This window comes from Cyprinodon tularosa, unplaced genomic scaffold (assembly GCF_016077235.1).
Source record: "Cyprinodon tularosa strain WSP-4 unplaced genomic scaffold, ASM1607723v1 ctg6, whole genome shotgun sequence".
Lineage (NCBI taxonomy): Eukaryota > Metazoa > Chordata > Actinopteri > Cyprinodontiformes > Cyprinodontidae > Cyprinodon > Cyprinodon tularosa.
Window position 1 is genome coordinate 3,821,190 of NW_024039340.1, and position 23,248 is coordinate 3,844,437.

A 23,248-nucleotide genomic window follows, 5' to 3' on the forward strand; every position below is an offset into this window, starting at 1 on the left:
AAAATACTTTATTCTCGTAATTTTCTGACTTTATTCTTTTAATTTTACTTCTTTATTCCCTTAATGTTACAACTTTAATTTTTCTGACTTTATTCTTTTAATTTTACGACTTTATATTTTTTTATTTTACAACTTATTCTTGTAATTTTACGACGTAATTCTCGTAATTTTATGATGTCATTCTCGTAATTTTACGACAATGACGTCGTAAAATTACGAGAATTACGTCGTAAAATTACGAGAATTATTCTCGTAATTTTATGATGTCATTCTCGTATTTTTACAACATTATTCTCGTAATTTTACGTCGTTATTCTCGGAATTTTACGTCGTTATTCTCGGAATTTCACGACGTCATTCTCGTATTTTTACGTTATTCTCGTAATTTTACGTCGTTATTCTCATAACTTTACGACGTTATTCTTGTAATTTTACGACTTTATTCTCGTAATTTTACGACGTAATTCTCGTAATTTTATCACTTTATTCTTGTAATTTCATGACTTTATTCCCATAATATTACGACTTAATTCTCAAAAAAAATCTTTAAAAAAAATCTCTAGCTTGGCCCTAATACTCTGTCAAAGAAAAGAAATGTTTTACCTTCAGTAAATAAAATCTACCAGGAGGGGCTCACTCAGTTATTTTGGGTTGATCAGGGTTCATATTCTGTCAAACAGGAATCAGAATCAGAATGAATAGAAATAGGGTGGTATGCAAAGCATTTAGAAATAATTTAAGGGTGTGAATTTTATGATAAATTATGTCTGAAATATATAAGACATAAGAAGCTGTAAGGGTGTTAGTTTTACAGGCAGTAAAACAGAAGGCTATGGTGGAGGTATGGAGGCATCATGATGATCAAATCACACTGCATCTAAGCGAGCTCAGAGGATTGACACCTGCTGAAAACATAAAGCATATTTTATTTTATGTCCTTAATGCATCGGTTTTAAGAGAGTACAAGAAGTTCTAAACGTCCAGGACCATCTGGCTCCGGGTCGTTTCTCTGCGCTGACGTAGGAAACAAGCAGCAGTCGATTTGAGCTTTTCCATCCACCAAACTTTCCTCAAGACTTCAAGCTTAGTAAAATGCCCACAGCGAACACCAGCAGCATCCCCACTCCGATCTCCGTCATCCTGCCCAGCTGCTTGTCCCCCACGTTCTCCTGCGTCCTCTTCAGCATCTCCTCCTTCCGGACCCGGATGTCCTTCTGTCTCTGCAGCTGCCCTTCGTAGTGAGCTTTGTAGAACTTATCAAAGTCAAAGATCCTTTCTCTCAAGTCTGCCCCCATCACCGACCGCCTGCCCCCGGCCTGCTGCTCGGCTGATCCCTCGGTGAGGCCCCCGGTGGAGGGCCTGGCTCTGGCAGTGAGGTCCGACAAGCTCAGGAGACCCCTGTCGTATTTCTTCCGGAGCCCCTTGTTGCCCAGAACCATGTAGGCCTCGCTGATCTCGGAGAAGCGCACCGTGGCCTCCTCGCTGCCCGAGTTCCTGTCCGGATGGTAGGTGAAGGACTGTTTGTAGTAGGCGGTTTTGATCTGGGCTTGGGTGGCGGTGGGAGAGACCTCCAGGATGTCATAGTAGCCGGTTTTGGTTCTGTACAGGGGCTCAGATCCGGACCCGTTCCCGCTGTAGTTCCTGATGGTAATAAAGTGAGGAGATCCAGGATCCAGATGGAGGCTGCTGGGACCCTGGATGAGGGCAAAGGGCGATAAAGCAGAGGCATAGCCACAACATTTTAATAGGGGTGTCCAGGCAGTATACGATGTAGACTGAGGGGCGGCTGAAAGCGGATCAGAACCAGAACCTCAGAGTCAATCTCCTCTGTTCCAACAGGAATGAGAAATGAGAAAAATAATTTCAAAATCTCATCTTTTCCATTGTCATTATTTACCTACTTTTATCAAAAATTGTTCTGCATAAAATTATTATTTACTTGTGCTAATATCTGGATTATTAAGTTATCATTGAAGTAGTTATTTATCTCTGATTTCACTGAAGACTCCTAGATGACACAGAATTTTCTCTTCGCCCCACTTAACACAAAATCTAGTTCTGAAAAGAGCAGAAATTCTGTACTCACCATCTTTAACGTTAGTTTTTTTATGTGCATAATTAACAACAGTGTCTTTGTTGTCAAGTAATTGTTAATGTATTAAAAAATTTAAGTTTAAATATTCCCCTTGGGCAAGTGCGGTTCTAGACAGGGGCCAACAGGGGCCTGTGCCCCTGTAGCTCATGTCCTGGTCCCTGTACCGAAGACATAATACTGGATGTGCACTGGAACAGACATGGTTACTGATAGGTAGTTCCTTTGGATCTATTTCTTTTCTTTTTTTTATGTATTTTTTTTTTTTTCTTACAAATTCTATTTTACTAATTATTTAAAAACAATAAGGCGATAGCTTCAGTGGTTTTGAAATAGAATCCCAGTTTTCATCTGCTAAATGATTTTTTCAAAACAAAAAACAAAACTCATTTTTGCAGCTGAATTTATCAGTTTTTCAGATTTGACAGAAAACGTAATTTTTTACTTAAATTAAGTCAAAAATTCCTAAATTATGAATATATATTGACCTAATAAGACATAGAATTTTATTTAAACCTAATTGAATTAAAAAAATTCTCTTCATGCAGCTCTCTTAATATATTTGAATCCCTTGCCCTGTTTTTTATTTCATGCTTTTCTGGGCCCCCATTAAAACAATGCTGGCCCCCTCCTGGTACATTTGGTCTAGAGCCGCCACTGCCCTTGAGTATCGGTCTCCGCCAGTCACGTGACATTTGTTGCTAAGACGCCATTTTTGGTGGAAAAGGCGTAGTGTAAACAACCGCAGCATAGCTAAACGAAGGACTAAAGGATTGAGTTTGTTTCTCTGACTATGTGGAAAAAAGTAAGCAGAATGCGAAATTACCGTACCGGTGTCGTGCCAAGGTAGTTATCCCTGCGAAAATTTGTATCCCCTCGTCGGGAGCGCGCACGGAGTAGGAAGATAAACCCGAGTTAACTCCGCCTCAATTCCAACGTGCAGAACTTGAGAGGTTTTACGTGTATGAAAGTTGAGCTTTACTGTTTTATTCTTTACTTCACATGTTATAGCAGAATATCGCCGGTGATATTGATCTAAAACTAATAACAACTTACCCCTGACACTTTGGAGTTGATTGACCTTTATTTCTTAAAGTTATAGGGGGGGAACAAATTATAGCAGGCCACCTGCCGTAATCTGTTCCCCCTGTCTAAATCATTTTTTGCATCATAAAAGATGCTTATAAGCCAAAAATGAAAAAGCTGGGACCTTTTTGGCCTGATTTAGACAGGGGGAACAGATTACAGCAGGTGGCCTGCTATAATTGGTTCCCCCCTTGTAACTTTAAAAAATAAAGGTCAATCAACTCCAAAGTGTCAGGGGTAAGTTGTCATCATAAAAGATACTTATAAGCCAAAAATGAAAAAGCTGGGACCTTTTTTGCCTGATTTAGACAGGGGGAACAGATTACAGCAGGTTTTATTTCATCCCATACTGCCAGTTCTGGCAAAATGGGATGAAATAAAACGGCTGATGTTAGAAGACAAACTGTTTATTAAGGACAGTACAACATAGATAAATTTTACGTTACTATAAACACAGATATAGATTTAAGTACTAAATTTCAACCGGGAAAAAATTATTTCCTTCTGCATATAGTCTTTAATGATTACACGTACACTCCATTTTCTATTTCATTTTTATTACAAGTATATGGTTTCCAACAGTTTTCAATGGGATGAGAACATTTGGACACTGTGAAACAATGAGAGATATTTTTTAATGAACGTGAGGAAAAGAACAAGGATCTGTTTGCTTTCAGAGGGAGGAGTAGACACTGCTGTCAGCGACCAGCTTTCAAGCAAACGTTTGTGTTTTATTATTAGTTTTAGATCAATATCACGGGCGATATTCTGCTATAACATGTGAAGTAAAGAATAAAACAGTAAAGCTCAACTTTCATACACGTAAAACCTCTCAAATTCTGCACGTTGGAATTGAAGCGGAGTTAAGTCGGGTTGTTCTTCCTACTCCGTGCGCGCTCCCGACGAGGGGATACAAATTTTCGCAGGGATAACTACCTTGGCACGACACCGGGACTGGCAGCCTCTCACACAACACGATCGTGTCATTTCTGGTAAATAATTGTGCCGAAAGAACAGCTGCGTGTGGGTTATCTCGACTTTCCACCTAATATGGTGGTTTTCCCACGATGCACCGCGCCCGAGGTAAACATTGACGTCACCTGGCGCAGACTGATTACTGCCGCTTTCGTCTGTATTAGGGGAAAAAATGGTAATTATGGCCACCCCTTTCCCCCCATCTAGCTTCGCCCCTGCGATAAAGTCCAGCAGAACTGATCACAGCTTCCATACAGAGGAACAACCTTTATAAAAGAGTCCTATTTGAACCTAATTCCCTCTTAGTTCCGGTATAATGTTGCTGTTCAGACCAGCTAAGCTTCCTTCTCCATACCGGCTTCAGCTCCAACCGGCGGCTGCTCACCTTTGCATAACCGTCCCGGTGGCCTCCAGCAGCAGCAGCTGACCGCTCCGCCTTCCGCCGCCGGTTTTTAATGTCATCAAACAGAAACCCGGCGGATAGGGAGCCAGGAGGTACCGCCTTGGTTCGGTTCTGGATTCGGTTCCCCAGGAGGTAGCTTTTAAACATTTTTAGTCCAGATTCACACGCTCCCCTTCCCGCACAGTGCCTGACCTCCGCCATGTTTCCGGGGAGGTTTTTAAACCACAGCGCCCCCAGCGGCCAGCGGGGGAACACCTCACCCAGGAAAGGCTGGCAAAACATTATGACCACTTGCAGAGGATTCACTGAGCCCGTTTCTTCTTTATGATAAGGCTCGTTAGCGGTATGCATTGAAAAATTAAATATTAAAATTTTTTCATTGTTTTAAATTATAAAAATAGTGGCCTGTTTTCCAGTGTAGTCCTGTTTCTCTGACTGTGACTAACTGGATGTGCTCTCTTCATACTCTGACATGGGAGCTGGCTCGGAGCTCGTCTGCCTGGCTGTGTGTTTCCTGGACGGGGCCGCCTTTTACTGTTGCCTTTTGTATCTATACTTCTTTTTCTATGTCTGCTTCTGTCTCCTTGAACCCCAGTGGGCCTCAGCAGATGGCCGCTCACACTGAGCCTGGTTCTGCCGGAGGTTTCTTCCTGTTAAAAGGGAGTTTTTCCTCTCCACTGTTAATACAAGCATGCTTAGTGTGAGTTGTAACCAGTTTTATGCAATCAACTGGTTTTCCTGAGATAGAAAACTTTGAATCAATCTGCCTGGATGATCTGGTGAACCGTAAAGTGACCTGAGATGACTTGTGTTGTGAATTGATTCTATAGAAATAAACTGAATTGCTTGAATCAAGCTTCCTTCCTAACAATAATTAGTATATACCGTAATCCTCACAGCTACACCAACATAAATGTGAGAAAAATAACTGAAACAAACTGCTGTTGTGTCATCTGCAATAAAAGACGGAAATTGTTACATTTAATATAAAATAAAGTCAACATTTTAATTCTTTACTACCACTTATCATCTTTACTGTTATTTTATCGTTATGTTCGTAGCAATTATTGTTATTTTAAACATATAATGATTATGAAAGGAAAGGTATTTTTAATGTTATTGATTATATAATTTTAGTTGTGATACAGAAGAATTATATACATATTGAATGGCATATATTGCATATATCTATGCAACTGACCTATTTTATTTGGAGTACAATATACCTAGAAGAAGCTAGGTAACTTTTTCTACATATAATTTCCTTTAAAGTTTCACAGTTAATTTTACTTACTTAAAGAGTTGATTTAACAAACCAACTCAAGTAAATTTTACCACCAAATGTCCTTTATCAACTAAAGATATACATTTGTTTTGCTAGTAAATAGACTCAGATTCAACTTTATTTATCTATTGTGATTACTCCTTCAGGGAAATTCTGGTTCCAGTAGCTTATACAGAATACGAAGAGTTAAAGCAAGATGCCATTAAAGATTAAAAAAAAATATGACAGACAATATAAAGAGTGTTTATAGTACAAAAAAGCATAAAAAAAGTTGTAATGTCCTTGAATATGTTTCCCTTAGATATACAAATATCTGCACAGTAGAGAGCTAAGGGAAGACTACACAGTAGTTGACTTGGATTATTGCACTTGCACTGCAGAGATGTACTGACCTTATAAATAAGGAAAAAAGTAAACAGACTACACAGTTGTTGTCATGTGTTGATGTACTGTGAGAGAGTAGAATATTGCACATGAGTGACAATATGTAATGTTTTGCATAATATGTCCAAGGAGGGGGGGTGCTGAACCTTGTCCCTCTTCCTGTCACCTCCTCCTTCCCCCAAGTGAGGAGTTGTACAGCGTGATGGCTTTTGGGAACAAAGGAGTTCAGTTATATTACACAGAGAGGCACATAGACATACAACGTGAATCTAGAGAAGCCAATTAACCTCACAGTCATGTTTTTGGACTATGGTGGAAAGCCAGAATACCTGGAGAAAACCCCTGTATGCATGGGGAGAACATGCAAACTCCATGCTGAAAGACCCTGGACCAGGAATGGAACCCGGAACCTTCTTGCTACAAGGCAGCAGTGCTAAAAACTAATCCATCATGCCACCAGCAAGTGAACAATTTTCTGTTTCTGACCTAAACATGGTCAGGTAAGGAAAAAAGCACCAAGTTTATCCTAATATCCAAGTACATATTAATTGCATCTGTTTAGTTCGGAACTTATTTTAATTGGGAGCGTTATCACAGATCCTTCCTTCCAGGATTAAAGGGATTTTGTATTCTATTTTTATTCTATTAATATTATGTTATTGATAAAAATCCTTTCAATAAAATGCCATCAGAATGCTTATAATATTAATTGTGTCTTATTATTAATATTAAATTATGACGTAAAGGCCATTTGTAAAAATAATAATAATAATAATTATTATTATTATAATAAATAAGACCGAGGTAATATTAACAGGACCAAAAAGTATTTTTTTTTCAGTGTGTGTGAGCTTTTATTTTGAAGTAGCAACCATATTTCTGTTAATTTAACCGGAAGTCAGTTCTTCTGAGCAGCATGAATGGTTTCTGGCACCAGCCCGTTCTGTTCTGAGAGCCTGTCCTGCTGATTGATGCGCCTCCTCATTGGACCGCATCCTGCTTCATCATGGTGAACCTGTGCTGCCTCTGCTGCGGTGAACTACCGGCGGAACCCCGCCCCCCTCCGCCCCGCCAGCCAGGAGCACAGAGGGACCCCCCCTCTGCACAGCAGCAGCAGCAGCAGTCTGCGGGATCAGAGCCTGATGGGGGACTGAGGGAGGCTGGGACAGGGCATGCAGACAGGAGGATCCCTGCAGGGAAGCAAGCAGATCGGACTGCATGAGCTTCTGACTTTCCTCTGACATGCAAAGAGAAGCAGGATGCTCTCCTCTGACCAGGACCGCACAGAGGAAGCGGCGCCCAGGGGCCCCGATGCCGCTGAAGAGGAGGAGGAACTGGAGGAGGACTCACCTGCAGAGAGCGGTGCTCCAGAGGCGGTAGGTGAAGGGAGGGGTCAGCTAAAGACCTCTGCTGGGTCAACCCATCATCTAACGGTTTAATGGGAAAAGTTTTTTAGACAAAGTACTTTTAATACTCTCCATAAAAGTCCAACGTAAGGATCTTCCAGGACTGAATAAATAGAGATTCAAAATAAATCAATAAATAGAAAGCCAAGCATAGAATTGCCAGAATATTTCCTCAGCTCTAAATCTTAAAATTCTTCTTCTTTTACATTTGATTTTTTACGACTTAGTGTTAGGGCCAGGCTAGAGATTCTTTCCCTTTATTACGAGAATAAACTCGTAATATTACGAGAATAAAGTAACATTACGAGAATAAAGTCGTAATATTACGAGAATAAAATCGTAACATTACGAGAATAAAGTCGTAACATTATGAGAACAAAGTCGTAATATTATGAGAATAAAGTTGTAATATTACGAGAATAAAGTCGTAACATTATGAGAACAAAGTCGTAATATTATGAGAATAAAGTTGTAATATTACGAGAATAAAGTCGTAACATTATGAGAATAAAGTCGTAACATTACGAGAATAAAGTCGTAATATTATGAGAATAAAATCGTAACATTACGAGAATAAAGTCGTAACATTATGAGAATAAAGTTGTAAAATTATGAGAATAAAGTTGTAATATTACAAGAATAAAGTAGTAACATTACGAGAATAAAGTCGTAATATTATGAGAATAAAGTTGTAATATTACGAGAATAAAGTCGTAACATTACGAGAATAAAGTCGTAATATTACGAGAATAAAATCGTAACATTACGAGAATAAAGTTGTAATATTACGAGAATAAAGTCGTAACATTATGAGAATAAAGTTGTAATATTACGAGAATAAAGTCGTATCATTATGAGAATAAAGTTGTAATATTACGAGAATAAAGTATCATTATGAGAATAAAATTGTAATATTACGAGAATAAACTCGTAACATTACGAGAATAAAGTTGTAATATAACGAGAATAAAGTCGTAACATTACGAGAATAAAGTCGTAACATTATGAGAACAAAGTCGTAATATTATGAGAATAAAGTTGTAATATTACGAGAATAAAGTAACATTATGAGAATAAAGTTGTAAAATTATGAGAATAAAGTTGTAATATTACAAGAATAAAGTAGTAACATTACGAGAATAAAGTAGTAACATTATGAGAATAAAGTCGTAATATTATGAGAATAAAGTTGTAATATTACGAGAATAAAGTCGTAACATTATGAGAATAAAGTTGTAATATTACGAGAATAAAGTCGTAACATTACGAGAATAAAGTCGTAATATTACAAGAATAAAGTTGTAACATTATGAGAATAAAGTTGTAATATTACGAGAATAAAGTCGTAACATTATGAGAATAAAATTGTAATATTACGAGAATAAACTCGTAACATTACGAGAATAAAGTTGTAATATAACGAGAATAAAGTCGTAACATTACGAGAATAAAGTTGTAACATTACGAGAATAAAGTCGTGACATTATGAGAATAAAGTTTTAACATTACGAGAATAAAGTTGTAACATTACGAGAATAAAGTCGTAACATTACGAGAATAAAGTTGTAATATAACGAGAATAAAGTCGTGACATTATGAGAATAAAGTTTTAACATTATGAGAATAAAGTCGTGACATTATGAGAATTAAGTTTTAACATTACGAGAATAAAGTTGTAACATTACGAGAATAAAGTCGTAACATTATGAGAATAAAGTTGTAATATAACGAGAATAAAGTCGTAACATTACGAGAATAAAGTCGTAACATTATGAGAATAAAGTCGTAACATTACGAGAATAAAGTCATAACATTACAAGGATAAAGTTGTAACATTACGAGAATAAAGTTGTAATATTACGAGAATAAAGTCGTAACATTTCGAGAATAAAGTCGTAATATACATATTCATTATATATAATAAATATATACAAGAATTAAGTCATACCACAACCCGTTTCAGAAAGAAAGCTTGGAGCTCCGCCCACCAGATGAAGGCCAACCAGCCGTCATCTGGTGGGTTATCTAGTCAAACCGATGCTAAAGTATAACTTCCCATGATGCTCCACATTCCTCATTTTAGGGAAGAAAGGGCTTCTTGTAAGAGTTGTCATAAAATACAACTTGTTTCTCGTAATTTTAGGACTTTATCCTCATAGTTTTATGACTATTTTTGTTGTGACTTTTTTCTCATAATATTACAACGTTATTCTTGTAATTTTACGACTTTAGTCTCGTAATTTCACGACTTCATTTTTTTAATGTTACAGCATCATTCTCAAAATAGAAGAAAAAAAATCTTTAGCCTGCCCCTAATACTCCATTGTAGTTTTTGTTTTTTGTTTATTAGGTTCCATTTTAAAATCCTAGATAAATTTACATTTAAGTTGTTTTTGGTAAATAAAGTTGAGCCGGATAAACTCTACCTTTTTTTCAGTAGATTATGATTTAAAGCAATATTTTAACTGTTTCCTGGTTTGGTCCAGATATCTGCCTTGAATGTGAACCGGAATCTATGGAGGGAGCTAAAAATTAGGGTGATGGCAAGGAGGACTTTCTAACTGCCTAGTTTTGCCTAATGGTAAATCCCCCCAGATGCTACCACAATAATTCATCAATCTAGAAAATAGTTTAAACTATAATAAAATGTAGAGGCTATAAATTGCAAAATTTGGAAATTGAAGCCAGAATGTTCAACTTCCTGAATGTCGTTACCTATGATGTTAATAGGCTTTTTCATAGGTCTGAGGATACCTTACAAGTTTACCTAATTTCATGTCTCTATGACAAAAATATGCAATGGGGAGGGTGTTTAAAAAGTAAAAGTAGAGACATTTCTAAGGCAACTATTGCAACGCCATTAAAATGCATAAATTAACGTGACTCATGATGCATTTGCAAAATTTGTTGAATTGTTGAATATGATGAAGCCCTCATATAAGCACCTCCTTTATGAGAAAAATAATAATAAACATAAAAATTCAAATAACAATGGGACCTATTAAGAAGAATTTCTAAGTGCATTTAGACTTCAGCTTTTAATAGCTTAAAATATTTTAACTTTTCTATGCTAAACCATTAAAATAAGTTTATCTGTATTCTCATTCACTCTCATTTACTTATATTTTATTTTTGGAGGCTTGCTTTAAATGTTTTACATTCTTTTTAAAATAAATGGGTTTTTTTCTGGAGGTTATAATACAAACATTTTTTTTCCCAGAAAGATCTAAAACATGTGCCTCTGTTTTGAGGTAAAACCAGTTTATTTGCAGGTCCTGGACTGAATTCAATCCTTGCTAGTTCCTTAAATGACTGACATGGGAGCTGCAGAGTGTGACATCCCCTACAGTCCAAGAGCACAGTAATGGATGGCTGGTTGTCACCATAAATCCTCTCACTCCAAAACGCACCACAGGCAGTCAACAACAATACACTTCATGCAGACGAACGTCTCCACAGGAGGCATGCAGAGCCTATTAGATAGATAGTACAGTGGTGGACAGCTCTAAATGATGGAGATAAACGTCGCTATCTTTAGTTTGGCTCCAGCCTCTTACTGATTAAATAGGCTGCTGCCAAAGTCTTTGCTGAATGGGACCATTGCAGTGCTCAACATTATTACAAATGTGGCACTTTGTCCTTCTGGTCTAACTGAAAGTTACTCTCTGCAGCTAAAGCAGAAAGATGTTGATGGAGCTTTAATACAGAGAAGAGGGCATCCAGTGCAAACCCATAAACAGCCTCTAGCACAGTTTCCTTCAACCACTTTAACCTGCTCGTGCTTTACTGTGTTACAACCACAGATTAAATGCATGATTTAAGGATGGGGGATGAAGTGCAAGGAAAAAGAAATACAAATTTTTTTTTTATAAAATTATAAACAATGTGGCATGCCTTTCTTTAGCACCTGATTCAGTACCTTATTGAGCAACTCTGACCTGCATTTCCAGCTTCAAGTCCGTCAGAAAGAGTCTTCATTAAGGTCTGAGCCACTAAAGGCTTGTATCTTGAACCCCAGTGGGCCTCAGCAGATGGCCGCTCACACTGAGCCTGGTTCTGCTGGAGGTTTCTTCCTGTTAAAAGGGAGTTTTTCCTCTCCACCGTCGCTACAAGCATGCTTAGTGTGAGGGATTGTATTTGAGTCAATGAGTCGATGCAATCAACCGGTTTTCCTTAGATAGAAAACTTTGTATCAATCTGACTGGATGATCTGGTTGAACTGTAAAGTGCCTTGAGATGACATGTGTTGTGAATTTGGCGCTATAAAGAAATCATTAGATTGTGATAAAATGAGGTTTTATACATGAAGCATTTGTCCTGATTGATATATTTACATTAAACAAACAAAAAAACTAATAGATTAAAACCTTTTCATTGGAATAACACCAATTAAACTCATTGAAACGCTATATTCCTCCTAAATGCGTTGATAATGAGCGCTAAACTGAATTTATGCTGAGTATTCAGTTGGACTCTAGCAGATTGCTAACCAAAGTTTAGCATTAGCAACTATTTAACTTTAAATCTAACTCGCTACAGTTATAGTTTAACAAAAGGTTAGCATTAGCAACTGAAGACAACAATGTTGCTATGTCCGTTAATTAGCAACCTGTAATCTTTTGACATAGGTAACTCATAAACACACCTACAAGTTGCATGTGAATTGGGTTTTTCCGTAAGTATGTTTGCTTTTCTTATTTTGAATTTGAAGACAAGGCCAACAATACGCATCAAACTTTCTGATTTTTATTTCTCAAAAACAAAACTGTTAAATGAGGAAGTTATGTCCCCTAAAAAAGCAGTTGCGCCTCGGGACTTCCCCACCGGTTCTTTTCCTGGGGGCAAATTTACTACTCTTAACTCAAACTGGTTAAAACCATGTAAAAAAGGACTATAAAACAGTAGTAAAAAAGTAACAGCGTTTATTCCAGATCAGGTCGTTACAGGACAGAGAAAATGCTTGGAGCTTGCACAGCTGTGGGCTCAAAAATCACGTCAGCGAGCGTCCGGCAAAGATTGAGCCCCAAACAAGGTCATCTTCTCCTTCTTATAGCTCATGAGTCTATGTGTTGCATCATGTTGATGCTTAGCTGTCCGTATCAGAAACTGACACACCATCCATGTCTTGAACTTCATGCATCTTGCCTCTATGCCCAAGAATTACAGGTAGCTCCCCATTATCAGACCAGCTCCAAGATGTGTCCATATCCTGTGTATCTTTAAAAGACATGAAGGCTGTCCTGATTAGATGACCTCCGTACACACAGTGACATCCACAATGTGAAGGAAGGCCTTATAATCTGGCTAACAGAATAACAATGCACATGATGTATAAAGAATAAACCTAACAAAACATTTTATTATTTGAGATGGTCAAAATATCCTTACACTGATAGGCTCTGTGTATGCACCCTGATGCTTAGACAACTTGTCATTTTCTTTACACAGATTGCTTACATACATACGGCTCTCATGACATTTCCATTTCTTAAAGTGCAACAGGGGTCAGATGTAAACAGAGTGGGAGAAAAAAACTTGGTGCAAAAAAAAAAATCATTAATATGGATGTTCAGAGCATTAAATATGTATGGTGCAAATATGCAGAATTTTGGACTGTCTGTTTCTTACATCTTTTATTTGTAAAAATGTAAGCTCTATCTACCTCTTCAAGCAGAATTCCTCCGTACCTCGCTGGGTTCTTGCTATCCTCTTGTAACACACTTGCACATCACAGCTGAGTTTGCTGTGTGGAACCACCTGAACGATGGTCTTCTGTCGGCTGTTATTATGCAGAGTCTCAGAGGAACGACAGGAGCTTTAACTCAATTCCTTCAGTCTGATTTATGTTGTGCTGGGTTTGGAGCTGTGCTGCAATTTATGGTTTAGCTGGAGTCATTTGCATTTCTGCTGCATGCCGTTGATTCCCTGGCATGTTTACAGGCTTCATTGCCTTGAGTGCTTTTTTCTCATTTCTCCTTTTTGTCTTTGCTTATTTATGCAGCAGCGTCCGGTCCAGCAGTCCCTTGGTGCCTGCGTCTGCAGAGAGTCCCACTGGCGCTGCCTGCTGCTCTCCTTCCTCATGTATAGCTGTCTGGGTGCGGTGGCTTGGTGTCGGGTGACCCGGGTCACTAAGATCAGCTTCAACTCGGCCCTCACCTCGTCCTTCCCCTCCTCGCTGCGTGGCCCTTCTGGGATTGGGATCGGAGGGCACTCTATGATCTACCACGACAGCCCGTGCTCCGACGGGTACATCTACATCCCACTGGCTTTCCTGCTCCTGCTCTACGGGTTGTACATGGTGGAGTGCTGGCACTGCATGGCCCTGAACGAGCTACAGTCCAAAGCAGACGTGGACAGCGTGTATGAGCGAGTGTTACGGATGCGGCAGGCCCAGCCTTGCATATGGTGGAAGGCTATTAGCTACCACTTTGTCCGGAGGACTCGACAGGTCATCAGATACCGCAACGGAGACGCCTACACCACCACGCAGGTCTACCACGAGCGGGTCAACACCCACGTGGCTGAGGGAGAGTTTGACTACAGCCTCTGTGGAATGAAAGACATCTCGCGTGAACTCACAGGCCTGGAGGGACATCCGACGACTCGCCTGCGCTTCACCAAGTGTTTCAGTTTCACGGAGGCGGGCCCAGAAAACAACTACCTCAACCAGAGATCCAGGTTCTTCTCTGAAATCGAAGGTCTGGATGATTACATGGAGGCCCGGGAGGGCATGCAGCTGAGGAACGTGGACTTCAGGGAGAACGTGGTAGTCTGCGTGGATCCGGATAGCATGCCATGGTACACATCTCAGGCGGCCTTCTGGCTGGCTGCTCTGCTCATGCTCTCCTGGCCTCTGAGAGTCTTCATCGAGTACCGCACTGCGTACGTGCATTACAGAGTAGAGAAACTGTTTGGGTTGGAGTACATCTGCAGCAGCCCCTCCCCTCTGGATGACGCCGGGCCTGCTGGGAGTAACACCGGCTGTGTCATCCCTAGAGTGGACACCCTGGACAGCACTGAGATGGAGTGGCACATACGCTGCAACCGCCAGTTGATTCCCAGCTACTCAGAGGCAATGCTCATTAGCACCAACACAGAGACCTCTAACTCTGCACCAAACACATCCTCCTCCACCTGCCTTCTCTTGCACAGCAATGCCCAGAGCTCCAGGGCGCTCAGGAACCAGGACGACCTCACCTGTTGCAGTGAGCTGAATGGACAGGCTGCAGCAGGAGGCCGGAGGAGGACCATCACCAGCTCTAGCTGCTCCTCAGGCTTCTCCTGCCACGGAGCTCTGCTGCTGTCCCACCTTTCTTCCGACACGTCTCATGTCTCTCTGTGCCGCATGTATGGCTCCCGTCGGACCGTCACCCCATGGAGGAGCCGGAGCAGCAGCCTGTCGGACGCCTGCTGCCTGGACGAGCACTGCTGCAGGTCCGACTCCAGCCAGCTGGCACTCAGCGACAGTCCTCCAACTTATAGAGACGCCCACTTCTTCCCTGCTCTCATTGTGCACTGGTCAGAGTCTGGTGAGGACAGAAGGCGCTACTATATAAGGAGGGGGTCATCGTGTGTGGAGACGGTGTTGTAAAAAAACTGGAACTTAAAGGACTCAAAAGACACAGCTAGAACTACAGCTGGTTTAAATCTGAGCTGATCTATGTGTCAGAATGTCCTAGTCAAAGTAAAGAACTAAATCTGATTAAGAATCTGTGTTAAGGCTTTAAAAACCTATCCTCACAGATGTTCTCCACTCCATCAGACTGAGCCATAGCTGTTTTACCAAAAGCAGACCTGCAGCTGGATCTGCAGAGAAATGAGGCTATGCAAAGTTCTGACTCAGTGGCCCGTTAGGAATGGACACAAACAAATAACAAAACCATGTGTCCCTTTTTCCTCAATTACTTTGTGTCTGTCATATAAAATACACGAAAATTTGTGGTTTAAATGTGAAGTGAAAAATTCAAGAGGTCTAAATACTTGTGAATGAATGTAGACTGAAACATTGCTATGGTAACAAAGGGTCATAGTCTTTAATTTTCCCTGAATGTGTAATTTGCTCAATGAAATGTCTGCAGATGGGAGAACAATTCTTGTCATGTTAATGTGTCCTCTCTGCACGATCCTGCTTAATCTGTTAGAAAAGCATGAATCAATTTTAAAATCCTCATTATGTAATTTTTCCTTTTCCTGCAGATAAAATGAAGGAAACTGTTAAACAGTCTTATGCTAATTTAGAGGTTATTGTTTTGAACTGTTAAGGTTTCAATCCGAAAGATGGGACTAAAAACTGATTAAGAGCTGTTAAATGGGTCATTAGCTGTTAGTCACATGCTGGTGAAGATTCTCAGTCTTCCAGGTCAGTCATTCAAAAAAAAAAAAAAATCCACTGGACTTTGTTTCCAAGTTTGAAGACGTTTCTCTTCCCATCCAGGAAGCGTTTTCAATTCAAAATGTCAGAAATGCTTCATACAGTAGCCCAACAGTACAGTAGACAAAACAGAAAGACAAACCAAGCTTAAACAGAGGGGGTAGACTCTGATTTCAGCTTTCAAAAACCTACATTTCAGCAATTGAGTTGATTCCTTCCCTATCATCGCAGCCCCAACCCTCATACAGGGGAACAGAAGACCTCCCCTAATTATCCAGGCCAACAATTCCCTTTAACGACACCCTTTCAGAGACATATACAGGTATGGGGCATTGTAGGCTAACAAAAGAAGCCAAACGACCCCCATTCCAAAGGGGTGGAGCCATTTCAATTTGCATGTTTTCTAAACAAAAACAAGGCTTTTTTGGGCTACCGCATAAAGCAACTCAACGCTATTTCTGACATTTTTAATTGAAAAATCTTCCTGGATGGGAAGCAAAGCGTCTTCAAACTTAGAAACAAAGTCCAGTGGAGTGTTTTTTTTACTTTTTTGGAATCAGCTGTTGGTCATTTTAAACCTGTGTGATTGTTTTTGGGCTTCAAATTAAATCTGTTAAATTTAAAAGTGGCTTGTTTTTTTCATTCGGGCTTATTGAACAAAACAAAAACTCCCAAAGGTCAAAGCCCTGTTGTGGATCTCTTCCTGTGTTAACGTCAATCATGGAACGATGCTAATATTAGCCTGCCTTGCTATCTCCACGCCTATCTCTATGTCTCCACCAACAATCAGACTCACCTGTAGGCAGTCAGTAGGTAAGTGATGCTGCTTGAGTAAATTGTGACCTTTTTCGTAAAATAGCGAGAAACCAAGGTAAATGAACCATGGCTAAGTGCTATCCCTCACTGGAAAAAAGGTATGGAAATAAAAAGATTAATTTAAAGTCAATTTTGCAAGGACTGCATGGTTAAATAACAGGTTTATAGTTGGTTTAGGTTGAAATGTAAAGGAAAAGTCTGGTAAACAAGATTTATTTGTCATTTTGTTTACACAAGTGTAAAACAAAGAAACAAAGAACAGCTCTCTAGACAATTTCAGCCTTGAAAAATAGTAAAAAATATATATTAAAACAGTAAAATGGATGATTAATGGATCATTATTTATACCTAAAATGAATACGTTTGCGGTGATTTAATGAATTTAGCGTTAATCAGTAAAAAACATAAACATAATAATTTTCTTTGAGATCACTGAGTCCGAGAGCGGCCATTTTTGCCCAAATCTAGTAACCCCTCCCTCCTGCCATCTTCCAGCAGTGACATCACGGTGCGGTAAGCCTAGCGCCATTCTCCCCGCTTTACAAGCTAAATCAATGGGAACTACTAGACACATCTGCAATCAACAACAATTATTGAAGATTTCCAGAGGACTTCACCATTGAAATTCACCAGAGCTATAGTGAAACTGACAATGCCCACGTGCATGGCAGCTGGATGCTGGAATACATCGGGTAAAAGTGAAAAAAAGAGTTATTCCACCTTTCTGATTCCTGATCCTCCACGGACGGGTTGGTCGTTGGATCGCCAACTTGAAGAGGGAGGATTTGCCATCGAACTTCTGGCCAGAGAAAAAACCCGTAATATGTAGCCAACATTTGGAAGAAGAATGTTTTCAAGATGACTTGGATAATAGCGCGTTGTGACAAACACCAGATACAGCACCGGGACTTGATCAACAGCCGATACCGCACCGTGACGTCACAAACCAGTAGGTGGCAGTAGTGTTCTTTGACAAACATGGATGCCTCCAGTAAAGCACATTCACATGAAAATTACTCTGAATTAAAAACACTGATCAGTTATTGAACAGGATGGAATAGTTTAATATTTAAAGTACTTTCAGAAGTTTGAAATGAGCTGACTTTTCCTTTAAGCATCTTTTTGGACTGATATCAGTTTATAAGGTTCATTTGAAATGTATAAACTGCTGGTAAAGCAGAAGGTTTCATAACTGCTGACCTAAGCATAAACTTGAAATGTGTTAATAGGACTCAGGAGACATTTTCATGCAAGACAAAGAAAGAAAACAACCATGGTGATGGAGAGTAATATCAATCACTATTGTTTCTACATCATGCCACCGTAAATTATAAGCCCCTTAATTGCAACCTCATGAAAACCACAAACATGGCCTTTACCTCCGTGAAGTCCCAGAAATGCTGTTTAACCGTCAGAGATCCTCAGGGTGTATGGTTCTTCGGTCACTGGATGTGAATGGATGTTGGTTTCTCCTGCGTCTGCCAGATAAAATAATTGCTCCCCTCTTGATACCATCTCCCTTTCTCCATAGTTCCAGCTCTTTGTAGACCAGGTCAACTAGATCTGGTCTATATTAAATAACGATCACAGCTCTGCATGCATGCCCCATTCTCTCCAAATCAAACCACTCTAACTGCTTTTCACTATTACAAGTTTTAAAACAGCATATAGACACGTGAATGTATGCATTAAAACAGTCCAACTTCTAACCAACCTTTACCATTTAAACACCTATAAAAGGCAGAAAATATGACAACCCAAATGCTACATGTTGAATTCAAGGAAGCCAGCAAACCTCAAGTTCATTTTTCTTTATTTAATACCTAAAAGTCTGAATCATGATTTGCTGAACCCAGACAGGAGGAAAATAAGATCATGTACTCTATGGATTTGAAATACCTGAACCAAAAATTGACAATTTACCGAGTGCAGCTCCGTTACAATGGGAGCAGGCAGGAAAATCCAGCATCAGGGGGACAAAACTAAGAACAAAAAACATAAAGTTCACTGGATCATGCCAGCCTGCTGGTGGGCTTAAAAAACAGAAAAAGCATAACTCCAGAGGGGGCTGCAGAGATCCGGGGATTAAGCTGAAGAGTTAAACCAACCTGGAACCAAGAATCAAGCACTCCATAAATATGCCCCTTAAAATAAGAAGGTGAGGAAAATCAAGCGGAAATGTTTACTGACCTTAATCTAAGTCTGAATAGCTGGAACTATTTCAAACTAAGATAATTATTTATTACATTCATTATTCATCTGAAGGTAAGATATATAAAAGTTCATTTGTTTTAGTCATTTGAGGGATTGCAGTAGAGTCAACAGTTAAACTCAGTTTAATTCAAAAATACTTAATTCATCCCAAAGGGAAATTAAATGTAAAGATTTAGACCTAGACAGACTTTGTTGTCATTTTGTACACAGAGTGTATACAAAAAGAAAGTTCGTTTAGTACAGCTCTTAAGACATTTAGATTTTTAAAAGATAAAAAGTAAGCAGGAGTGATAAATGTATATATATATATATATATATATATATATATATATATATATATATATATATATAAAACATGAAAACAAAGTAAAAAAAAATCATAAGCCATGGAGACATCAGGGGAGGTACAATCTAGAAGAGGAAGCCTCGGAGAGACGGAGTTGGAGGAAGTTAGACGAGGATCCAGCAAACAAGAACTGAAGAGGGAGAGCATTTAAAGGAGACTGAGACAAAGAGAAGACTAATGAGCAGATTGGGAACAGGTGAGCACAGGGCCGGAGAGGAAAAGACCATAGGAAAAAGGAGAACACAAGAGGGCAGCAGAGGGGAACAAATAAAAACAACCAAGAAAGCTGAAAATAGCTGAAACCAGAAAACACAACAAAATAAGAATTAGACCACTAAGAAAATAAAACATGGAGCAAAGTAAAACTGAAAACTCAAAAGAAAAACAAAACAGAGCCAAGACTGAAACAGCAACTAAGAATAAACCAGAGATCACAGCAAAATAAAAATAAAACCACTAACACTAGAAAACAAGGAGTAAAGGAAAACTGAAGACTAAAAAGAAAATATAACAGAACCAAGACAGACAGTAACTGAGAAAAACCCAAGGAACACAACAAAATAATTAGAGCAAAGCAAAACTGAATATCAAAAGAAAAACATAACGGAAACAGAAACCTAACAGTAAGCATGTATATATATATATATATATATATATATATATATATATATATATATATATATATATATATATATATATATATATATATATATATATATATATACATGTATGTATGTATGTATGTATTGTTAAAGAAAAATGATTATTTTTTAGACTTTAATACAGTTAATCTTATGGCATGTGTAAACACTCTCACTTGAACATATTTCTTAATTTTGAACAAGGCTGTGTTAATGATTTAAAACTACTAATGGATAAGTATTTAGACCACCAGCCCATAGAATGAGTATCTCCTGGGGGGTGAATAACAGTTAAGCCTGCAGGAGAGATTTCTGCTTGGTTTACAGAAGGTCAAAAGTGAGGCCCCCCGCATTCCACAAGCTGTCTGTGAGAGCTTATCTTGTGTTTTATGACTTTAGGAATGCTAGATGCCAGGACAAGCTTTCCGCCTTTTCTTGTTAAAACAAAGAAGCAAATGACCCCAGATGTTTGCAGTAAATAAGGGGAAGCCCTAGCAGTGTCAGAGATGGCGTTTGATTGGAGGACCGAGGGCCAGCCCCTTTTTGAATGGATTAGATACAAGAGGATAAAGCTTTCTAATTAGAAGAAAAAGATCAGATTTTGCTCTTGCAAACTCTCCAAAGATGTCTTGTACGTCTTTGCTTTCTTTCCTCCTATGTCAGGTAATGGAATGTATGTCTCAGTTGTTCTGCAGTTTCTGGTGTAGGTTTGTGCATTGTCTTATTTCTAAGTTTATGCATTGTCTTATATTGGATTAAACTCTGTAATTCTGTGACGTCAACACGCAATGTTGGTTTTATTACCAAACGCAGCTCGCCGAGTGGACCTGGGGAAGGGAAGAATCAGAAGCCAATCTTTTTCCAAAGTTAACTATGATTAGAATATTTTCTTCCTTTACAGTATATATATACATATATGTATGTATGTATGTATGTATGTATATATATACATACATACATATATATATGTATGTGTATATATATATATGTATACATACATATACATGTATACAGTGACGTGCGGTCAGGGGAGGCAGGTGAGGCAGTGCCTCACCAGCCATCATGGAAAGAAAGAAAATATATAATCATAAAGTAATTTAAATTGTTATATTCATCCGGTGGTTTGTACTAAAAAATATTCATTTTTCATGTAGCTTCACCAATTTCGATTTTTATTTGTTCAAAATCGCTGAATTTTCTTATTTTCCCATTCAAATGCTTGGAAGCGATGCCGGTGAGGCAGCAGCGAGCTCTGCCTCACCTTGGATTGCGCAACCCCTGGCTCTGCGCTGGCTGCAAAGCGGAGAGAGCATGTTGCTGTACGGCGTCAATAAAATGGTTTAAACAAATGTAATATGTGAACTTATTTCTAATAATTTGGCTTATGTATATAATGTACAGAGCTTTTTGTCACCAACTGTGTTTGTGTAACGTGTTTCGTGTAATGAGCGATTATAAACGGCAGAGAACAAGTTCGAGGTGAGGCAGGCAGTTCTCTTGCCTCATGGCAGGGGGTGCTCAAGAGACTGAAAACATAAGGCAGGAACAGGACGGATCAAGGAAGGCTTTCTTCCCTGGCAGTGATCTCCATTGAGACAGAGAGACTTTTAAAACTGAAGGAAGATAAGGAGGACTTCTATTCATTTATAAGTAAAGGTAAGACAGTAATAACATTTATTTTGTTTTGTTTTTTAAGGAAATGTGTGTTTTGTGAGCTACAGTTTGTATGTGTAAGGATGCAGAAGTGAAACATAACCTGTAAACTGCTGTCAATCTATGCATCTATTTGCAAATCTGATTCTGATGACGTCAGTGCCTCACCAGCTATGAACCTCACCGCACGTCACTGCATGTATATATACATATATGTATATATATATATATATATATATATATATATATATATATATATATATATATATATATATATATATATATATATATATATATATATATAAACACGTATATATATATGTATGTATATATATACCACTTATTCATTCAGTCTCATTATTTTTATGGTTTACCCTAAGTAAGCTTCACTTTTAGCACCATTGGTAAGCATTGAAGGACATATAGAGCTGGCAGGAAGCACAAAAGAAGAAACATAATGGTGGTTTGTTACAGAATAGATGCATGTGTGTCACATGTGCTGCAATGCAGCAAGAAATAGACTCCGAAATACACATAGCTATAACATAAACATAATGCTTTTGCATTATCCATCTTAATCCTATGTGATTGTAAGATTTCAGGAGATTATATCCCCTTCTGCTAGGTTGTTTCAGGTGGAAAGTAATGCATTACAGCCACAAGAGGGAAGCATAGACTGTACTCTAAACAGCACATTGAGTATGGGAATATTTTCATCCAGGCTGTATGTAGGGATTCTTTCTTAGTGAACTGCATGAACCACCTTGTTCCCTGCTTCCCCCTCCTGTGGTGAACGTTTAATTCCAGCTTCTATGTACAAGTTCACGAAACAGCACATCCTCCACTCCCTGGTGCCACAGTATAATTCCTGGATTAAGGTTAACGAGCCTCCCCAACCTTATTGCTGTAATTATGGCTTGGCAGTGGAACATGACAGCAGAGCCTTTTGGCGGTTGTGTGCCCTGCACCGTTGCCAGAAAAGCTGCAGTGTAACTGGGCAGACAGGCTTGAACGTTAACCATTTTTTCACATGCAACTCATGGTTTGGGTGTGGATTTGAGGCATTCCTCTATAAGTCGCAGAGATTTGTCTTGGTCATGAAATGGAGAGTAGATAATGTGAGATGTGGTATGGTGGAAAGCTCTGCACTGGGCATGTGTTGTTTCTGAGCATACATTAGCCTGCATGGGCTTTTTTCTGTGGGAAGTTTGCATGTTGCTCCTGCTGCCTTCAGGGGTTCTTGTTTCTACTTTGCTCCAGACATGGAACATCCTCAAAAGATAAGCAAGTTTAACAGCCAATTAGGAATGTGAGGATAATCTTCTAAAATTGACCCAAGAACACCTTTAAACATTTTTTTTTCCTATTTCATATTTAAAAAAAGGTGAGTATTTTGATATTAGGCGGGGGCAGAGGGTTTGCATCTGCTGTCATGTGCATCCATTGGCAGATTTATTGGTATATTTAGTGCATTTCCACTCCGTCTATTTTTAACCATTGTTAATGGTTTGTTTGATTTGTTAATAAATGTCTATTTTCCAATGAAAGAGGAAAAAGCAATAAATTGGACCCAAAA

The 23,248-nt window shown here is 38.9% G+C and overlaps 2 protein-coding genes across 2 annotated transcripts; one reads left to right on the forward strand and one right to left on the reverse strand.

Moving 5' to 3' along the window:
- Window positions 1-480: 480 nt before the first annotated feature.
- LOC119797833 (dnaJ homolog subfamily C member 30, mitochondrial-like) lies at window positions 481-4,778 on the reverse strand. Its single transcript, XM_038307057.1, has 2 exons — window positions 4,539-4,778; window positions 481-1,694 (listed from the first exon to the last, which is right to left on the reverse strand). The coding sequence occupies exons 1-2, from the start codon at window positions 4,755-4,757 to the stop codon at window positions 1,071-1,073; spliced, it is 843 nt and encodes a 280-aa protein (XP_038162985.1). The 5' UTR covers window positions 4,758-4,778; the 3' UTR covers window positions 481-1,070.
- A 2,376-nt stretch (window positions 4,779-7,154) lies between these two features.
- Window positions 7,155-15,987, forward strand: LOC119797796 (transmembrane protein 151B). The gene is made up of 2 exons (XM_038307008.1): window positions 7,155-7,601; window positions 13,633-15,987. The coding sequence occupies exons 1-2, from the start codon at window positions 7,485-7,487 to the stop codon at window positions 15,220-15,222; spliced, it is 1,707 nt and encodes a 568-aa protein (XP_038162936.1). The 5' UTR covers window positions 7,155-7,484; the 3' UTR covers window positions 15,223-15,987.
- Window positions 15,988-23,248: the final 7,261 nt, after the last annotated feature.

Bases quoted from the DNA above. Each gene is read 5' to 3' on its own strand.
- LOC119797833 (XM_038307057.1), bottom strand. From the start codon at position 4,757: ATGGCGGAGGTCAGGCACTGTGCGGGAAGGGGAGCGTGTGAATCTGGA. The intron at 1,695-4,538 runs GTGAGCAGCCGC...GCCCTCATCCAG, and splicing joins ACCGGGACGGTTATGCAAAG to GGTCCCAGCAGCCTCCATCT.
- LOC119797796 (XM_038307008.1), top strand. From the start codon at position 7,485: ATGCTCTCCTCTGACCAGGACCGCACAGAGGAAGCGGCGCCCAGGGGC. The intron at 7,602-13,632 runs GTAGGTGAAGGG...TTATTTATGCAG, and splicing joins AGAGCGGTGCTCCAGAGGCG to CAGCGTCCGGTCCAGCAGTC.